Below are 15,133 nucleotides of genomic sequence, written 5' to 3' on the forward strand. Positions count from 1 at the left end.
TCACAGACAGTGAGGAATGTTACAGATGCCTCTATCTATAACTTGTATAAACAAATAGCAACCGGCTTCTTTTTCTAAGCTGAGATCAATATAAATGGTGGCATTACTGAAAAGAGGTGCATAACAAATCCTTCCCCTCCCCTTCTTTATGCTCAGTGAAATGACATTTTCACAAAGAGCAGCTGTAGAGCAGTGTTAGAGAGCAGAGAGGATGGCTTATCCTGGAACAAAGGCAATACACTCACAGACAAAATCAAAACAAAAGATCAAAAACCAAGAAGGCAGGAAAGGCAAGAAGAGTGCAAAAAAACAATGAAATAATTAGCGCTTAATAAAGAGCTAAGAGGAAATAAAGTGGAAAAAAAGTGAAAAACTGGATAGCTGAAAAAGAGGCAACTGTTAAGATGAAACCTTAACAGAATGGCCTGGACTGCACATGATCAGCATTTTGGTATAGATTATGTCCTGTGTTTTAAACCATTTATTAAGGTGTAACGCTACTCATGGTGGGTACTGATTTAGGTATCTGCCTGTTAAGTGCTCTAAATATTTGAGTATGTTTGTACAAAAATAAAAAAGGCAGCAGGGACTAATTATTAGTGAAACAGTGGCTCCATTCTTATTGGACTCACATGAATCTCTCATTTCCTCTTTATTTATTTACTCTGAGTTTTCTGATTTAAAGGCTAGATATACATGAAATATTCAACTCTGTTGTAATGGTCTGTTGCAGAATTACATGCAAAAAGTGTGGGCACTATAACAGTTTAACTATGTTTCAAGATGGGAAGTACTAGTCTGAAAATGAGTAAGTCACTTCTCCATGGAACAGGCAGTTAAGAGACAACAAACAACACAGATCAGAGAAGTGGTTTAATCATGATCACCAAATTACAGGCACTTCAAAGAAGTTGTTACTATCTCTTATTTGTGGTGACACTCAAAGCTAACTAACTGGCAGCCTGCCTTCCCTAGGTTGTTCTATGTGTAGCACAGAAACAAACAAAATGTGACCCAACAGCAGTAAGAATACTGAAATAAAAATGATGGGATGGTGAGAAATGGAAAAGCCCCTTCCCTCCCTCCCCTCACCTCCCCCTTCAAAAGGAAAAGTGTAGGCTATAGAAGAAAACTTGCAAAACAAATGTTAGAAACATATTTACTTTGAGGGATCCAACTCTACTAGCAACTCCTTTGCTTTCATCCGGCCGTCTAATTTGCTACAATGGGGGAAGATGGGTAAAAAAGACAGAAGAATAAAGAAAAAGTGAACTTAAAAAAATTTCCACACAATCAGTTAGCAGTACATGCAAGACATCAATTTGACTCTCTGAGACACCTCTAGAGGACAAAGACACAGACTCTAATTTCTGGAATAAATGATGCTTTACCACGGCATTTTACAGTTGCTTTGTTGATCATATTATTTCAATATATTACCAATCTGGCACATTTGTTGCATGCTGAATTCACTAACATTTTTGAAAGAATACATGTTACTTATCTGATTTGGATACGAAGAATAATGAAGTCCTAAAACTCTAACTGGAGAAAAAAACACCCTATGTGTTCTACAAATCATATGATCATAGTATGCTATAACTGGGAGTATCAGGCCTGGCAAGTATCATGATTGATACCTGACAGAATGCAATACAGATTCCTGTTGACCCAGGCCTAGAGATTTTAGCCACTGCTATCAAGATTCCCAGTTGAAAATTATGCTGCCCAACCAGAAAATTTTAATGCCAGACCAACGTTGATTTTAAATACACCACGCATATAACCTCTCTCCCCAGCATCTCCTACCTGATTACTCTTCCTTTATGATACACCTTTAATTCCTAGATGATTCAGAGGATGGAATAAACAAATGAGGTAGCTGCTCAAAAGGCTTCGTATTGTTAGAAGCATGTAAAATAAAACATTCATTTACAGCAAAAGTTTTTTCAGAATTGTTGAATCCAGTAAGTAAACCTCTTTCACTAATAAATTAAACTTGTGTCATGTCATTTGAAGTAGAGAGGAAGACGACAATAAAATGACTTTAGGGAGAATCCTTCTAGTCAAAGTCAAGACTAAACTGAAAGTTTTTTAAATCTGATGGATGTTTCACAGCTTACGTAAAACAAAGTCCCACACAACTGAGGTGAACCCTTTCAAACCACACTAACTGTCTTTTCTTCAAGAAATCTCAGCAAGGAAGCCAAAGACTGAATGAACCATGGAAATTCAACTATGCTTTATGCTCTCTGGAGCACACCAGCAAAAGCACAAGTTAGACCGCCCTTTTTGTTTTCATCTGACCCATGGAAAATGGAGAAATTCACATTCAAAACACAGTCAACAATGTTTTTTTTTTACTTGCACTCAATTCTCAAGAAAATAATGCAACTAAGCAATATAGGAACCATTTAAATTTTTAGTTTTGATAGGATGTCCACTAGCAAAATACACTGGAAACATTAATGTAAAATGTTGCTTTCCTTCCCTGGTCTTATGGCATTAAAACAGTATTTGTTTTGAACTCACAAGTGAAACATCCACATTACTGTTTTCTGGGGACTCCAAGTAAATCTCCAAGTAATTCTAGTATGCTGACCAAGAAAAAACTGTCATTCTTAAGTAAAACACATCTCCTTTAGAGGACAGATTCAATTAAAATATATGAAATATATATAGTTGTAACCTTGTTGCTATATTTTTCCTAATTAAAAAAAGAATTAAGCCTCAAGAGGGAAAAAAGATCCTTATTTGAAAAGAAAACAACAGGAGCTAGAGTCAAGGTACTTGGCCCAATATCTTGGTCATGATGTTACCAGTCCCAGGCAATTAGGCGTAATCAAGTAGAACCTCAAATTCATGCTACCAATTTGAAACTTTTTTCAAAAATAATATATTTAATTTTAAAAAAAAAAAAAGAGAAATAAGAAAAAATAAATGCTGATAATCTCACATAATGACATGGAACTAGGACATTAAGAAAAAACGCTACATACCACAGAAACTTGAGGAAAAGTTGTAAGTGACAGCAATATGCACCACCCTTCAGGGAAAAAGCTTTTCTTCTGTTACTTACCAATGTGGGCATTGTGGCTGCTCAAGTTGTGCTGAAGGTTTAAGATTCAGTCAGAAATGTGATCGGAGATATTACAGGTGCATATAACTGACATTATTTACTCTTTCTTCAGAATATATAGAGGAATACATATGCAATGTGTACATTGCGATGAATGAAATTATAAATGCCTGAAAATACAAATTACAAGGAGATAGTCTAAGGTCAACTCTCATTTTACATCCATGGCACAGTTAATATACATGATAACAGGTGTCCTACAGGAACCGTGCTGCATGCAACTTGGATGCTTCTCAAGGGATGAATCAGGGTGATATGAGTATTGCACAAACTATACTACATCTGTTCTGAGAAACAAAAAGGGTATTACCAAGAAGGCAAGGGATAGTAGGAATAAAATCCCGTTTTTTTTTCATGGCAAATGCTGCAGAAATGAATTCAGGTATACCCTTATCGCTCTGGTCAACTCTTGTACGGTGTTCTAGTAGTTGACTGATAAACGAGTATTTCAGAAAATGGCATGGATTATACACTCCTTGTTTTTCAGAAACTCGGCTAGACACAAGAACCCCATCACAGATGAATACTTGTAGCTAGAAAAGATTAGAATGAAAGACGTGCATGTAAGGGTTCTAAATCAAAAGTATATATACTTCTGTCTCCATCGGTCACTTGTGTGATCTAGAAATGAGTCTTTTGATTCTTCTATTACTCATCTGTAAAATGAAAGCAATACTTCAAAGCAAAACATAGGACTAATAAAAGAACCTCAGCAGTGACATTGAAAACAAATCTTTCTGCCTCAGGTTAAGAGATGAGGCAGGAGCAACACTAAGTACTTCTTGGCAAAATGTTACCTGCAAGACATGAGGGTTTTGGAACATTCTGAAGGAGGAGAATGAAGATACTCACTGTAATGAAGGGAGAAGTGTGCTGTGTAGGGAACATTCCAGGAAACTGATAGGGTATAATGCACAGACAGGTAAGATAAAAGCATTATATTTACACCCCTTTCTTTTTCACAAGGGAATAATAGTAGGACTTAATAGCTAAAGATTAACCACAGATGTGCCTATCCTGATATCTGAAGAACAAGGTGACTTACAATGGGAGTAGAACGAAATAGAAAGTCAGTGGAAGAAAACTTAGGAAGCAGGGAAACCAGAACCAAACAGTGAGCAAGGAGGAGAGCTCAAATATGCTTAATGGACTTCTTAGAAAATTAATGAAAGACTTGGGTACCAAAGAACAGACACTCAATGTTTTCTAAGCAGAAGTCTTGCATATAGTTTCATTATTATTCCTCTACCTTGTCATGGAGACCGTAAGAAATGCACCTGTTTATCTTCATCCCTGATTTTACTTCAGAAAAAAGAATTTAAAAGACCTAACCTTAAATATATATAAACCTGCAGCTATACTCGCCATAAAGAACAGCTTGGAACAACTGGCTAATCTGAGATTCCAGCTTTAGCTGGATTTATTTAAAGGAAGAGTTCTACAACAGGAGAAATAGCCTCAAACACTCAACACTATCCATCTTAGACTCCTTCCCCTTTCTGCTAATATATCCTGTTCTTGCTGCTCTGAAGTTTCCCTGCTTACTGCTTCTGACAAAGATACTGGAATTTTGCAGGAATTTCAGAAATGTGTGTTCACATTCACATTCATCAAAAAGTTAAACCTTTGTCAGACTTTTTTCCAAAAATGTTAGCTAATACATACATGGTTGATAATGACAAAGCCTTTTTGATATGATCAAATTACTTAATTCTGAAACTGAATAAATTCAACAATAACAATGGAAACTCTGTACAGCAGTGGTTTAAAAAGATGTTAAGTTCCTTATTCAACGGCCTGGGCATGCAATGTTCTAATCACGTTAATCAAAAGCAAGTGATTATACTACACAGCACCCAAATCAAGTTCAGATTATTTGCTGTACACATCAGAAAAATGCAGCTGTTGTCCCACTTGACCACTACTGCAGAGATCAATGACTAATGATGAGTAAAGGAAACTAATATTACTTGTGAAATGTTACATCAGTGGGTCTGCAAATACATGTTTTTGCATTTGTCATATGTGTTATCCCACATATCCTTGACAACTGCGCTGAATTTTCTGTTTTCTTACACAAAAATACCCTGTTAGTTTCTAGCCATGACTTCTTGTCATTGCACCTAACTAAAAGTTCCCTTGTGCTCCTAACCTAGTTGCCTTAGGGGATGTGCAGTTAAATTATGTGAATAAGTTCTACTGAATCCTAAATCATGAAACTTGCTTGCATCCTATTTGTCAGTGTGACTACACATACTGCTAATAAATATTTATGAAGTTATTCCTTTTTAAAGCAGGGTTTTGGATGTGAAATGACATTGACAAGTTTGCACATGCTATGAGAAAAGAAGCCCTCTCTTGTTCTTCCAGTTTTATCTGCCATTACTTCCTTCCAGTTACCATTTCATCTCTAAATGCAGGGCATCACAGTAAGAAAGGAATGATCAGTTTTAGAAATCTACAGCAAAATGGTGCATGTGATGCTCCTACGTTGGACCGCTTCCTTCAGCAGAATTCCACAATATGCTCCAAATCTGGTTTTTGGGTTTTTTTTCCCCTCAAGGGCCATTCAAGGGACCAAGGCAAAATATGGAAGAAGAATAACGGGATAAACCTCTCCCCAGTACTATGTAGTTTAAAGAGATGTTCCATGATTTACTGAAAAAGTAGGTGGATGTATAATATCATTAAACAATCTTAAAGATCTTAAAGATAAATACATTGAGAATACAAAAACATTTAAAACTTACAGAAGAGAAACTAAAAACTTAGAGAAGAGAAACTACGTACGAATTATAATATATTCAAACAGCCCCCACATGAGGGGCTTTGAAAGAATACAGTATTTTAAGTACCAGGATACTTAGGAGACATGAGCAATTTATTATCAAAAGCTTGGAGCTTCCTCAAGTTGATGTAGTGCATTCAACTAGAGAGGAAGGGGGACCAGTTGATGAAGAGAAACCGTAAAAGCTATACTATGCATATTATTACACTATTCTGCTCCAGGAAGATGTTCTTGAAATCTCTCGCACAAATTCTCACACAGTTCATGTTAACAGAGAAACATGTCTCAGAAGTATAACCCAACTGACACTGATTTTACAGCAGCTGGCCAGGAACAAAAAATGTTATGTACTGGCCAGGTCACATAAGGGAAGTGAATCCAAAGGAGATTAAATCTTACGAAGACGGAAAATGCTTTATTTGACCCTTAGCGGTGTTTGCCAAAGTTCATGGTATACAACAAACTGGAGATACGTGAAGGACAGTGATGTACTGAAAAAAAGGAATAAGATGTAAATATTCCACGGCTGGCAAGAAGTAATTTTAATTAGTGAAGTATTTACATACTGCTTGTCAACAAATTTGACATTGGGGACGGTGACTGACAACATCCAAATATTACATAACAAAATACTGATATGGGTGGTATTTTTTACAACCCTTACTTGCCTGATCAACAGTGGAAAATTCTGATACAGAAACCTGAACTCCCAACTGGAATTCTCTTCTTTAAAAAGAACAGTGCTCTGCATCAAGTAAGCAGTTTCTACTGATAACAAAGAGCTTAATATATTTTTTGATATTGTAGCAAATAGATTTCTTTAAAGTTAAAAAATGCATTATGTATAACTTTAACATTCATGCATTAAAAATAGACTTGCACTTCAAAGTATTTGTACTTCTGTAGTTTTAGGCCACATAAACACCAATTATATAGGGCTTTCTAAATAAATGGGGAGTATTTTCAAACAAATGGAATACAAGCTCCTATAACAAAGACATACATCTTCAACCAATAAACATTTTCATGGCTGTGCATTATACTGCAGTATGGCATAAATGTTTTATTAAGGTTGCTGCACTTCTTGAAAATGTTAAGCCTACTAAAGAATAAAATACATGAATGCCAATAAATGCCAATAAAACATCATTATCATAAAATCACAAATTTTGTTCACACTACTCACATATTTAAATTTTTTTTTTTTTTTTTTAAATAGGCACTACTACTCACACTGTTTCATGTGCAGATGAGGGAATAAACACAGTGCAGATGGACCAACCAGTGGTAAAAAGTAATGCAATTTTCTTGCAGTTTTGGAGTTTAGTACATTAATATCATCACTAGATCGATGGTCTGTTAACACACATCATGGCAAAGATAATGTAATCACGTCCTTATAGAGATTTTGTAATACACTGGTTACTTTACACCAACATGTGGCAGCCTAGTCCTTTAAAAATATCTGTTGACTTCTGTGAAATGTAATGGTCAGAAATCAAATCTAAAAGTTGGTAGGTAAAATGCACAGCGAGCGCAAAACAGACTACAATAAATACAAACATTACATATTATGCTGCTATTACTAGTGACTTAGTGTCCTAAATCTCCCTTAAACTGGAGCTCTGGGCTTACTAGAGTTGGGTCCTTGCTTTCACTACGTAGTTTACAAAATACACAGGTTTTATGTTGCCCAAGATGTGAAGAGATTATAAATGATAAGTATCAAAACCTAGTGGCTACTCTTGGCAGAGGCATGCCCAGCCCAGCGGGAATGATATGGAAATTGCACAAAGGGCTCCCACTGACTGTAGAGAATGCTGGCAATCAGCAGGCTTAATTAGCTGCGCAGAGCTGTGTGCCATTGAGACCAGACTGCTCCAAGCAAACTGACTGATAAGAAGTTCACACATTTTCTGCTTCACTTTATAATCTAGGGGGGACACATGCACAAACATACAGGGACCAAGTTTCACAGTAGGGTTTCCAGACCCGGCTTGTCTCAGAGCTTTCAGTCGCACAGCTGTCCTGGCACACATCTGAAGTTCCCCAAACCCTTCTACCCACTCAAGGCTGCCATTGTCCCAGTTCTTCCTGCCCACAGTGCCTTCTTGTCTCATAAAGCTATTGCTGCCTCCAAGCTGCTTCCCGCTCTTCGCTAAACCACTCTAAGCCCTGCGGCCTTATCACTCAAGAGCCACAAATACTGCTTTGCTCTATACCAGACCTCTACCACTCAACCTTTACATCCGATTTCTCCTCAATTCAATACTTTCAATATTCTCATTTCAGCCTTGCTTTGGGCATTTTTTCACTGGCTGCTGGCACATGTTGCTCCCCGCCTATGCCTGCAGCCTCATTTATTCTCTGGCCTTCCCCACAAAGGAAAGCAGAATTTGCACCTCATGCTCCTGGTAGAGCTTTTAAAACACCAAACACCTGTCGCATATATCAGAAATCCATCTTGGTATGCAGGAAGAAGTTTGTATTTAAGGAAAAAATAAAAACATGGTAAGTCCCAGGTGGTGAAGTTTTGAATTCTTTGTATACACCTTTCCCAAACTGACAATTCGGTTCTGAATGTGCTGCTCTTTTGCCTTGTTGTCCTAAGCTGAACTGAAGTTCTAAACGCTGCAGCATATACAGGGTTGTTCATATTTCAGTGGAGGACAGTGTCCTTTAAACGTTTTTAGATACTAAGCTAGCTCCTATCACAGATGCCTTGGTGGTCACAGTGAAAGCTGTCGCATCAATGAAGTCACTTAGAAGAGACCTGATGGTGGGACAGGTACGTTGGAGTGCTGGTAAGACATTTGCTCTTTGACCACTTCTAGCAGCAAAATTAAGGGGGAGGTATTTGCATTTGGGCTCAGTGTAACATGGAAGATCTTTCTGAAAACAGATGGGCCATGGGGACTTTAAAGGGAAGAGTAATCCTCTTTGAGGACAGGTGCATTTAAGGTTTGTTCTCAAATATGTGCAACATCCTGTATTTATCCTTTTGACTAGGCAGGGCTGTGTTTGGAAAAATCTGTGTAAAGCTTCTTGTCACATGTATTTCCTCACATCTATGCATCCTGAAGAGTTCAACTGTGAAAGAGAAGTGGAAGGGTCGGTAAGGATACCGGGAAAGGGTGTATCCATCAAAGCCACAGGAAACACATAATTAAAGCAGTGAGGCGATAACCTCAGAAGATGAACATAAGGTGGAAAGATCTGGGATTCAATTCACTTTGCAGAAGCTTAAAACAATATGACCTTTCGCTGGCTAGGTACTAACAATAACATGGGAAGTGACCAAGGTCAGTCTTTGTCCATGCTGTCGGTGCTGTTGAATGAAACTATTGCCCAAGGAGGCTGCCTGGAAACTTCACGAAGCAAAGGAAGTGTTGCAAAGAACCTCCATGCCAAGGCATAGAAGTCCTTGCTCAAAGGCATTCCTTGCATTTTGAAAAACTGTTTTAAAAGGAAAAAAGCAGTCTTAATACATAAATTGCAATGAATGGTGCAAATTTGAAAGAAAGATTGCCAACATTGGTTTGAAATCTTGCCAAACTTCTTACTATTTCTCATGGGATGATTTCCATAAATCTACTGTAGGACATTCAAGTGGGAGGCCCAGTTTTCAACACAGTCATTGGAGAGAAATATGTTCCAAATGTAAGCGCTTTGAATTTGTCACCTCAAGGATCCCTAATTTGTCATACACTTTTCCTGTAAATACATTCCTACAGCCACCACTATTGCTGGTTTTAAAATAAAAAAAAAGCGCTTTACTGAAATATTACAGGTTTCAGTAAATGTAAATATCAATAAATGCCTACAGAACTTCTTGTCCAAGAATATGCAACATTATTGTGAAAGTGATCACAAATAGATAAATAATCACTTCCTTTCCTTTCAAACAAGCAAATATACTGTTGAAGCCTAACTGAAGAAATCAAATTCTATCCTATTTGTAAATGTCCCTTTTAAAGAGATAATATGTACTTTGTCTTTTAAAATGGAACTAAATTGGTGAGTAAAATAGAGGCAATTTCATTTCAGACACTGAAGATAGTTTCTGAGTGTAATAAATATAGGGATTCATTTGAATCATTGTCATTACTATTAATCATCTGAAGATGTTCTAACACCTAATCTTGAGGCATCTGTGAATGGCATAATATCTTCATGGTCACACAATTTTGAACTCACATTTTAACATGTCAGAATTTTGTCATGATTTGTGCTGCTACAGTTCATTAATTTTACAAAGGCAGAAATGTAGAAAATATTAAATACTATTTTCTTACACAATCTCTTCGAGGAACAAACAAAACTAGTTAAATTGATCGCTGATGTTCAAAATGGGACAATTCCCTGGAGCGCTACAGTGCCTTCCCGCTTTTCCTGTTACACGCAGAAAATTAAAACAGGGAGAACAACCGATGATCAATATTTTACTAAACAAGAAGTGGCACAACTAAACAAGAATCTTCTCAAACACAGGCAATGCACTTGGCACATATTAAATTCTCCTTGCAGATCCAGACTACAGAGTTGGATAAGCATTGACCTAAGCTTCACATAAATGACAAAATAAAGGACTTCGAACATACTTGGTGAGAAAGGAGGTAATTAGAGGAGTAAGCAGACAAAGAAGTTTAATTTAACAGGATGAACTGTATTAATGAATTTAGAATGGCTGCTTGTGAGCAGGCTGGACAAAAGATTGTGACAACTGTTCTTTTGATTCTAAAAATCAATATGTTTTCCATCACCTTTGTTTTCTCATTCCCTAGTACTGTTTATTGATGCTTAGTGATTGTTACAATTTAACAGCACTGTTTAATGGAACAGACTTGGTATGTTAGGGATTCCAGTAATGTTTCCCAACATTTCTGGATAAATCGGCTATAGAGCTTACCTCATCTCCTCGCTTAATGACTACTGTTCATTTGAGGTACTTGAAACTGTCATTTATTGCACTTAGAACAGATAGAGTGGAACCACACCAAAAGAGCAAGCAAAGCAGCATTGAGAAAGTGCACCTGTATTCCTCTGGTATGGTTGCACATTACCTAGGCTCAGCTGTGATAAGAGATTATGCGTACACACATATGCACAGATTTTTTTAAAGAAACCCCACTCATCCTGAGGAATAGAGAAGCACAGAATGAGGATTCCACACACGAACAGGTATAAGTGAGAGCATTGGGCCACATACTAAGTAGGATACATGTTCTCCTTTTCCAGCCAGGAAATAATGCATGGGAACTTGGCAGAAGAAAGCACCTTGTACCTTTTCCTCAAAACTTTCTGGGGAAATAACTTGCTAAAAACAGCTACAGTTCAAAAACTTGCATAATCAATACGATTTAAGAATCTACTTAATGAAGGAAACTCAAATTCTGATAGCAATTACTCAGGCTATGTCCTAAAAGACAATGTCTTGTTGTTTCTGTCTTAGAAAGACGAATAGATGAATGACTGTCTTCACATTGGACGTATTGATGTGCTGACCTATAAAGGCAAGGGTAACAGGATTCTGAGAACTACCTTTTTGTAAAAGAGAAAGCCTATCTGCTTGGGAAACAAAAGATACCAGAAACAAGACCTTGATATAAAAGAGTGATTACAAAAAATTCTCAAAATTGAGATAAAGTCTGTCTCCATGTCTTGCAGAAGGTATCTTGTAAGCTCCATGCAAAACCAGATGACGACACCCACACATTCTAGGATAAATGGTCTATATGAGCCTTGCATTCAGGCTTGACCTGTTTTTTAGATAAACAACTAACTTCTTGGACACTTGCTTTTGTTATCACTTCAGATCAAGAACGACTTTGCAGTTTTATACTATAATGAAATTGCCTAATTGCTTGACTACATGAAGATAGATTTGCTCTCAGATGAGAAGTATTGTTGCTATAGATGCAATAAATCCAAACTGAACAGGTACCCAATTCAGATAAGACTGATCTTGAAAAATATACTTTTCTGTATCAACAGACAACAGTTTTACCTACCAAGGGAGAGAAATGACCACCTTTCATCAGCCTTTTGCAAAAGTACCATTCTAACTGAAAATACTTTGACAGACAGCCAAAATAAATTCTTAAAATACTCTGACTCTGTTTTCTTGAGTGGAGAAGAACGAAAAACCATGCCAAGAAGGCTACTAGGTCTAGACAGACATGTCTGCCCTGGCAGACATGAAAATAAAAGATACTATTTTGTCTAAGCTAGAAACTGTTAAATACAAAATGGAGTTAAAGGAATTTAAAACAAGGAGTAAAAGATTCATTAAAAATACATACAGAAGAAGAGAAAGTAGAAATGCTATCATTTGAGTTTGGGAAGACATGAATGGTGAACTAGGTAAGCGAAAATCATACATTGCCTGAATTTTGATTAGGGATGATAATATATGATATGGGAACAAAGGTATAGTAATCCATGAGAATTAGTATAAAGCTGTATTACTTTTGATGAGGCAACTGCTCTTATAAACAGATGAAATATAGGTCAGGAACACACAGAAGTAAAAACAGAATTTTTGAGAGGTCAAGGAAATTGCAAGTTGGAAGGTAACAATATATTTTTCTGAAAGAGGAACAGGCAGAAGAGCAGTTATGAATATAGTTTGCAAATGTGTGATGTAGAAACTGACCTTATCTAGTACTTTCAATAATGGTTTTGACAGAAAAGTTAGGAGTGCTCTCAGATAAATATGGGAGGCATCATCATTACAGAATATTGACGTAATCTCATCAGCAGGCATTTGATAACATTGAAGACTGCTGTAAAAGAAATGGAGTGAAATTTAACACAAAGTTCTGAACTAACAAGCATCTTTGCTACATGGGCAAGGACTTAACAGTTGGAAAAAAGACAGAGATTATAAATCCATTGTGCAAAACGTCAGTAAAATCTCATATAAGCAGATACACAGTTTTGATCAATGCAAGGAAGGTGCAAGTTACAAAAAATACAGGAAAAGACTTTTGAAGGAGTCTTTTTGAAAAGGATGAAAATGAAGGAGTTGGACTTAGTTGATTCAGAAAAATGAAATCTGAAAGTTTCTATGCATCCCCTTTATACGTCTATGTGAGGAATGAATACGTGATCAAGAAAAGACTGGCATACTTAAGCTAAAAGGCCAACAGTGGCACAAAGGCTACTGAGTGCAGACTGACCAATGTGATAGAGAGGTTCTAAAACAAGGCTGGAGACAGTTGTGCTCTTGGGAAAACTATTTTTAGTTTGCCAGTCTTAGATGGTATTACATATTGCAACATTAAATAGTATTAGATAGCGCCTGAAATTGGACATAAGTTTCACAGAACCAGGAGATGCCATTTACTTTTAACTCCTTTATTTCCTAAAAACCTTTTTAAAGGTGAAACTGGACTTCAGGGACTACTAGTACACTCGCTAAAGAACCTACATATTCCATATTTACATCATCCATGAGAAAAGCAATGCCTCCGCTTTAGATTCTTGCTTCTCTCTCACATCTCGCATCAACTGCAATGGAACCAGGGAACTTTCACTGCACATGATACATTAACCACAGGAACATGCATGCCTTGAAAGAGCTTTCCTGGTCTAAATTTAAGTTTTTGGCTCCTGCTAACACATAATTGCTTGGTGCTGCTAGACTACCACCACTTTTTACAGCACTTGGGGTTGCATGTGCACAGGAAATGGAGTATTATTATTATATTGCAAATCTGTAGAAGCATGATACGATATCAGGATGTGACATGCAAGTGGCTTGCTTCAACAGCAAGCTAATATAGACTTCTGCATAAGAATACTCCTTGAATAACTAACAGATATAGTAAGAGTGGTAGAGAATAAATGGAAATGTATGGATGTGACAGCACCAGAAAGCATAGCAGAAGGGATATAAGAAAAACGTGTTGATGGCATAGAGATTAGTACTTCATTTAGATCACAGCACTTCATGCAGCTTCTGGGGATACCCAATCAGTGAAACAAGACAACCTAAAATGATTTAAAGACCAAAACAAATAGTTGGAGTCACTGAGAGATGATGTCAGAATAATAAAAAGCAGGTTTAGATAAGGACAACACAGGACAGCAAGCAAATCTCACATATGCAAGAGGTGGAACCAGATGGAGAGACAAATATCCACTTAACTGTCAGCTCCTAAAGGCAAATCAAACACTGACTTAATGGATACCAGAAGAAACCTAGAGAAGTTGTGGAGGACTTGACAGCTGGTGCCCCACATCCTATACATCATTTCAAGCAATCCTGACCAGACCAGGTGGGTACACATATACGGATGCCTGAATGCTGGACAGACTGCTGAATGTATGCATCTTTGCGCTCTTGAGTATGTAAATATGAAAGTGTGGCTGAAACCCTTTTTGTTTTAAAAGAACATCACCTACCCCTTCTATAATATCTGGCATTGAACTTTGCTACATCGCTGCTAAATTAATTGCTATAATAAGAAAGAAACAACTAGAAGAAAGAAGATCGTTGTCTCACCTTGTAAATATGTATTTGAAACTTCTGATCCTTTTATCAAAAAAAGAACACAGCTGTAAGTGATGTGGATTATTTATTATGTCAATAGTGAAGGAACAGAAGCAAGCCTGCCCACACCTGAGATGTTGATTAAGATCAGGTTAATGTATGAATGGCTGAAATCACAGCTTAGCAGAAACTGAGACAGTAAAAAAGAGGAGCAGCAGAAAACCGAATTCCTACAAACAAACCATACGGCTATACAAAAACTCAGCACACAGACACACAGTTTTACTCTTGAAACCATATTTCATGAAGAACAAAAATAAATCAATTGGCACAGGTAATAAGAACTAACATCCCGAAGAAAAAGAAAAAGAGAATGAATGGGATGGGGAGTCAATATTGCTCCAAGAGGTCAACTCCAGCAGGACATTAAAATGATCTCCAGGCACCAACATTCTTAAAAAGCATCAGTGACAAGACCAGAACTAGATATATTGAAAATGGAGCTAGCAAATATTTCTGCAGAGATGCGCTGACAGTAATTTCTAAATGAAGAAATTGGATGAAAGAAATTGGGGAAAAAAAAAGCAAACCACCAAACACAAGAGACCTCATCTTATGATACATCAGAATTCAAACCAGAGATTTATTTTGGATAGGTACTGAAAAGGTGTGGGTAAGGAAACTAATTCGAGAAGGATCTTCCTACAAA

General features: G+C 37.0%; 1 protein-coding gene across 25 annotated transcripts in view; it reads right to left on the minus strand.

Annotated features, from left to right (window-relative positions):
* GPHN (gephyrin) overlaps positions 1-15,133 on the minus strand; it is a 347,846-nt gene that overhangs the window by 91,468 nt on the left and 241,245 nt on the right. For 18 of the 25 annotated variants that reach the window (XM_075425604.1, XM_075425611.1, XM_075425606.1 and 15 more), the window contains one exon: positions 1,164-1,220. The exons of the other annotated variants lie outside the window; for them this stretch is intronic. In XM_075425604.1, the coding sequence (XP_075281719.1) occupies positions 1,164-1,220 (57 nt within the window). The remainder of the gene's footprint in view (positions 1-1,163; positions 1,221-15,133) is intronic. 25 annotated transcript variants of the gene reach the window in all.

The sequence above is a fragment of the Opisthocomus hoazin genome, chromosome 7 (assembly GCF_030867145.1).
Source record: "Opisthocomus hoazin isolate bOpiHoa1 chromosome 7, bOpiHoa1.hap1, whole genome shotgun sequence".
Classification (NCBI taxonomy): Eukaryota; Metazoa; Chordata; class Aves; order Opisthocomiformes; family Opisthocomidae; genus Opisthocomus; species Opisthocomus hoazin.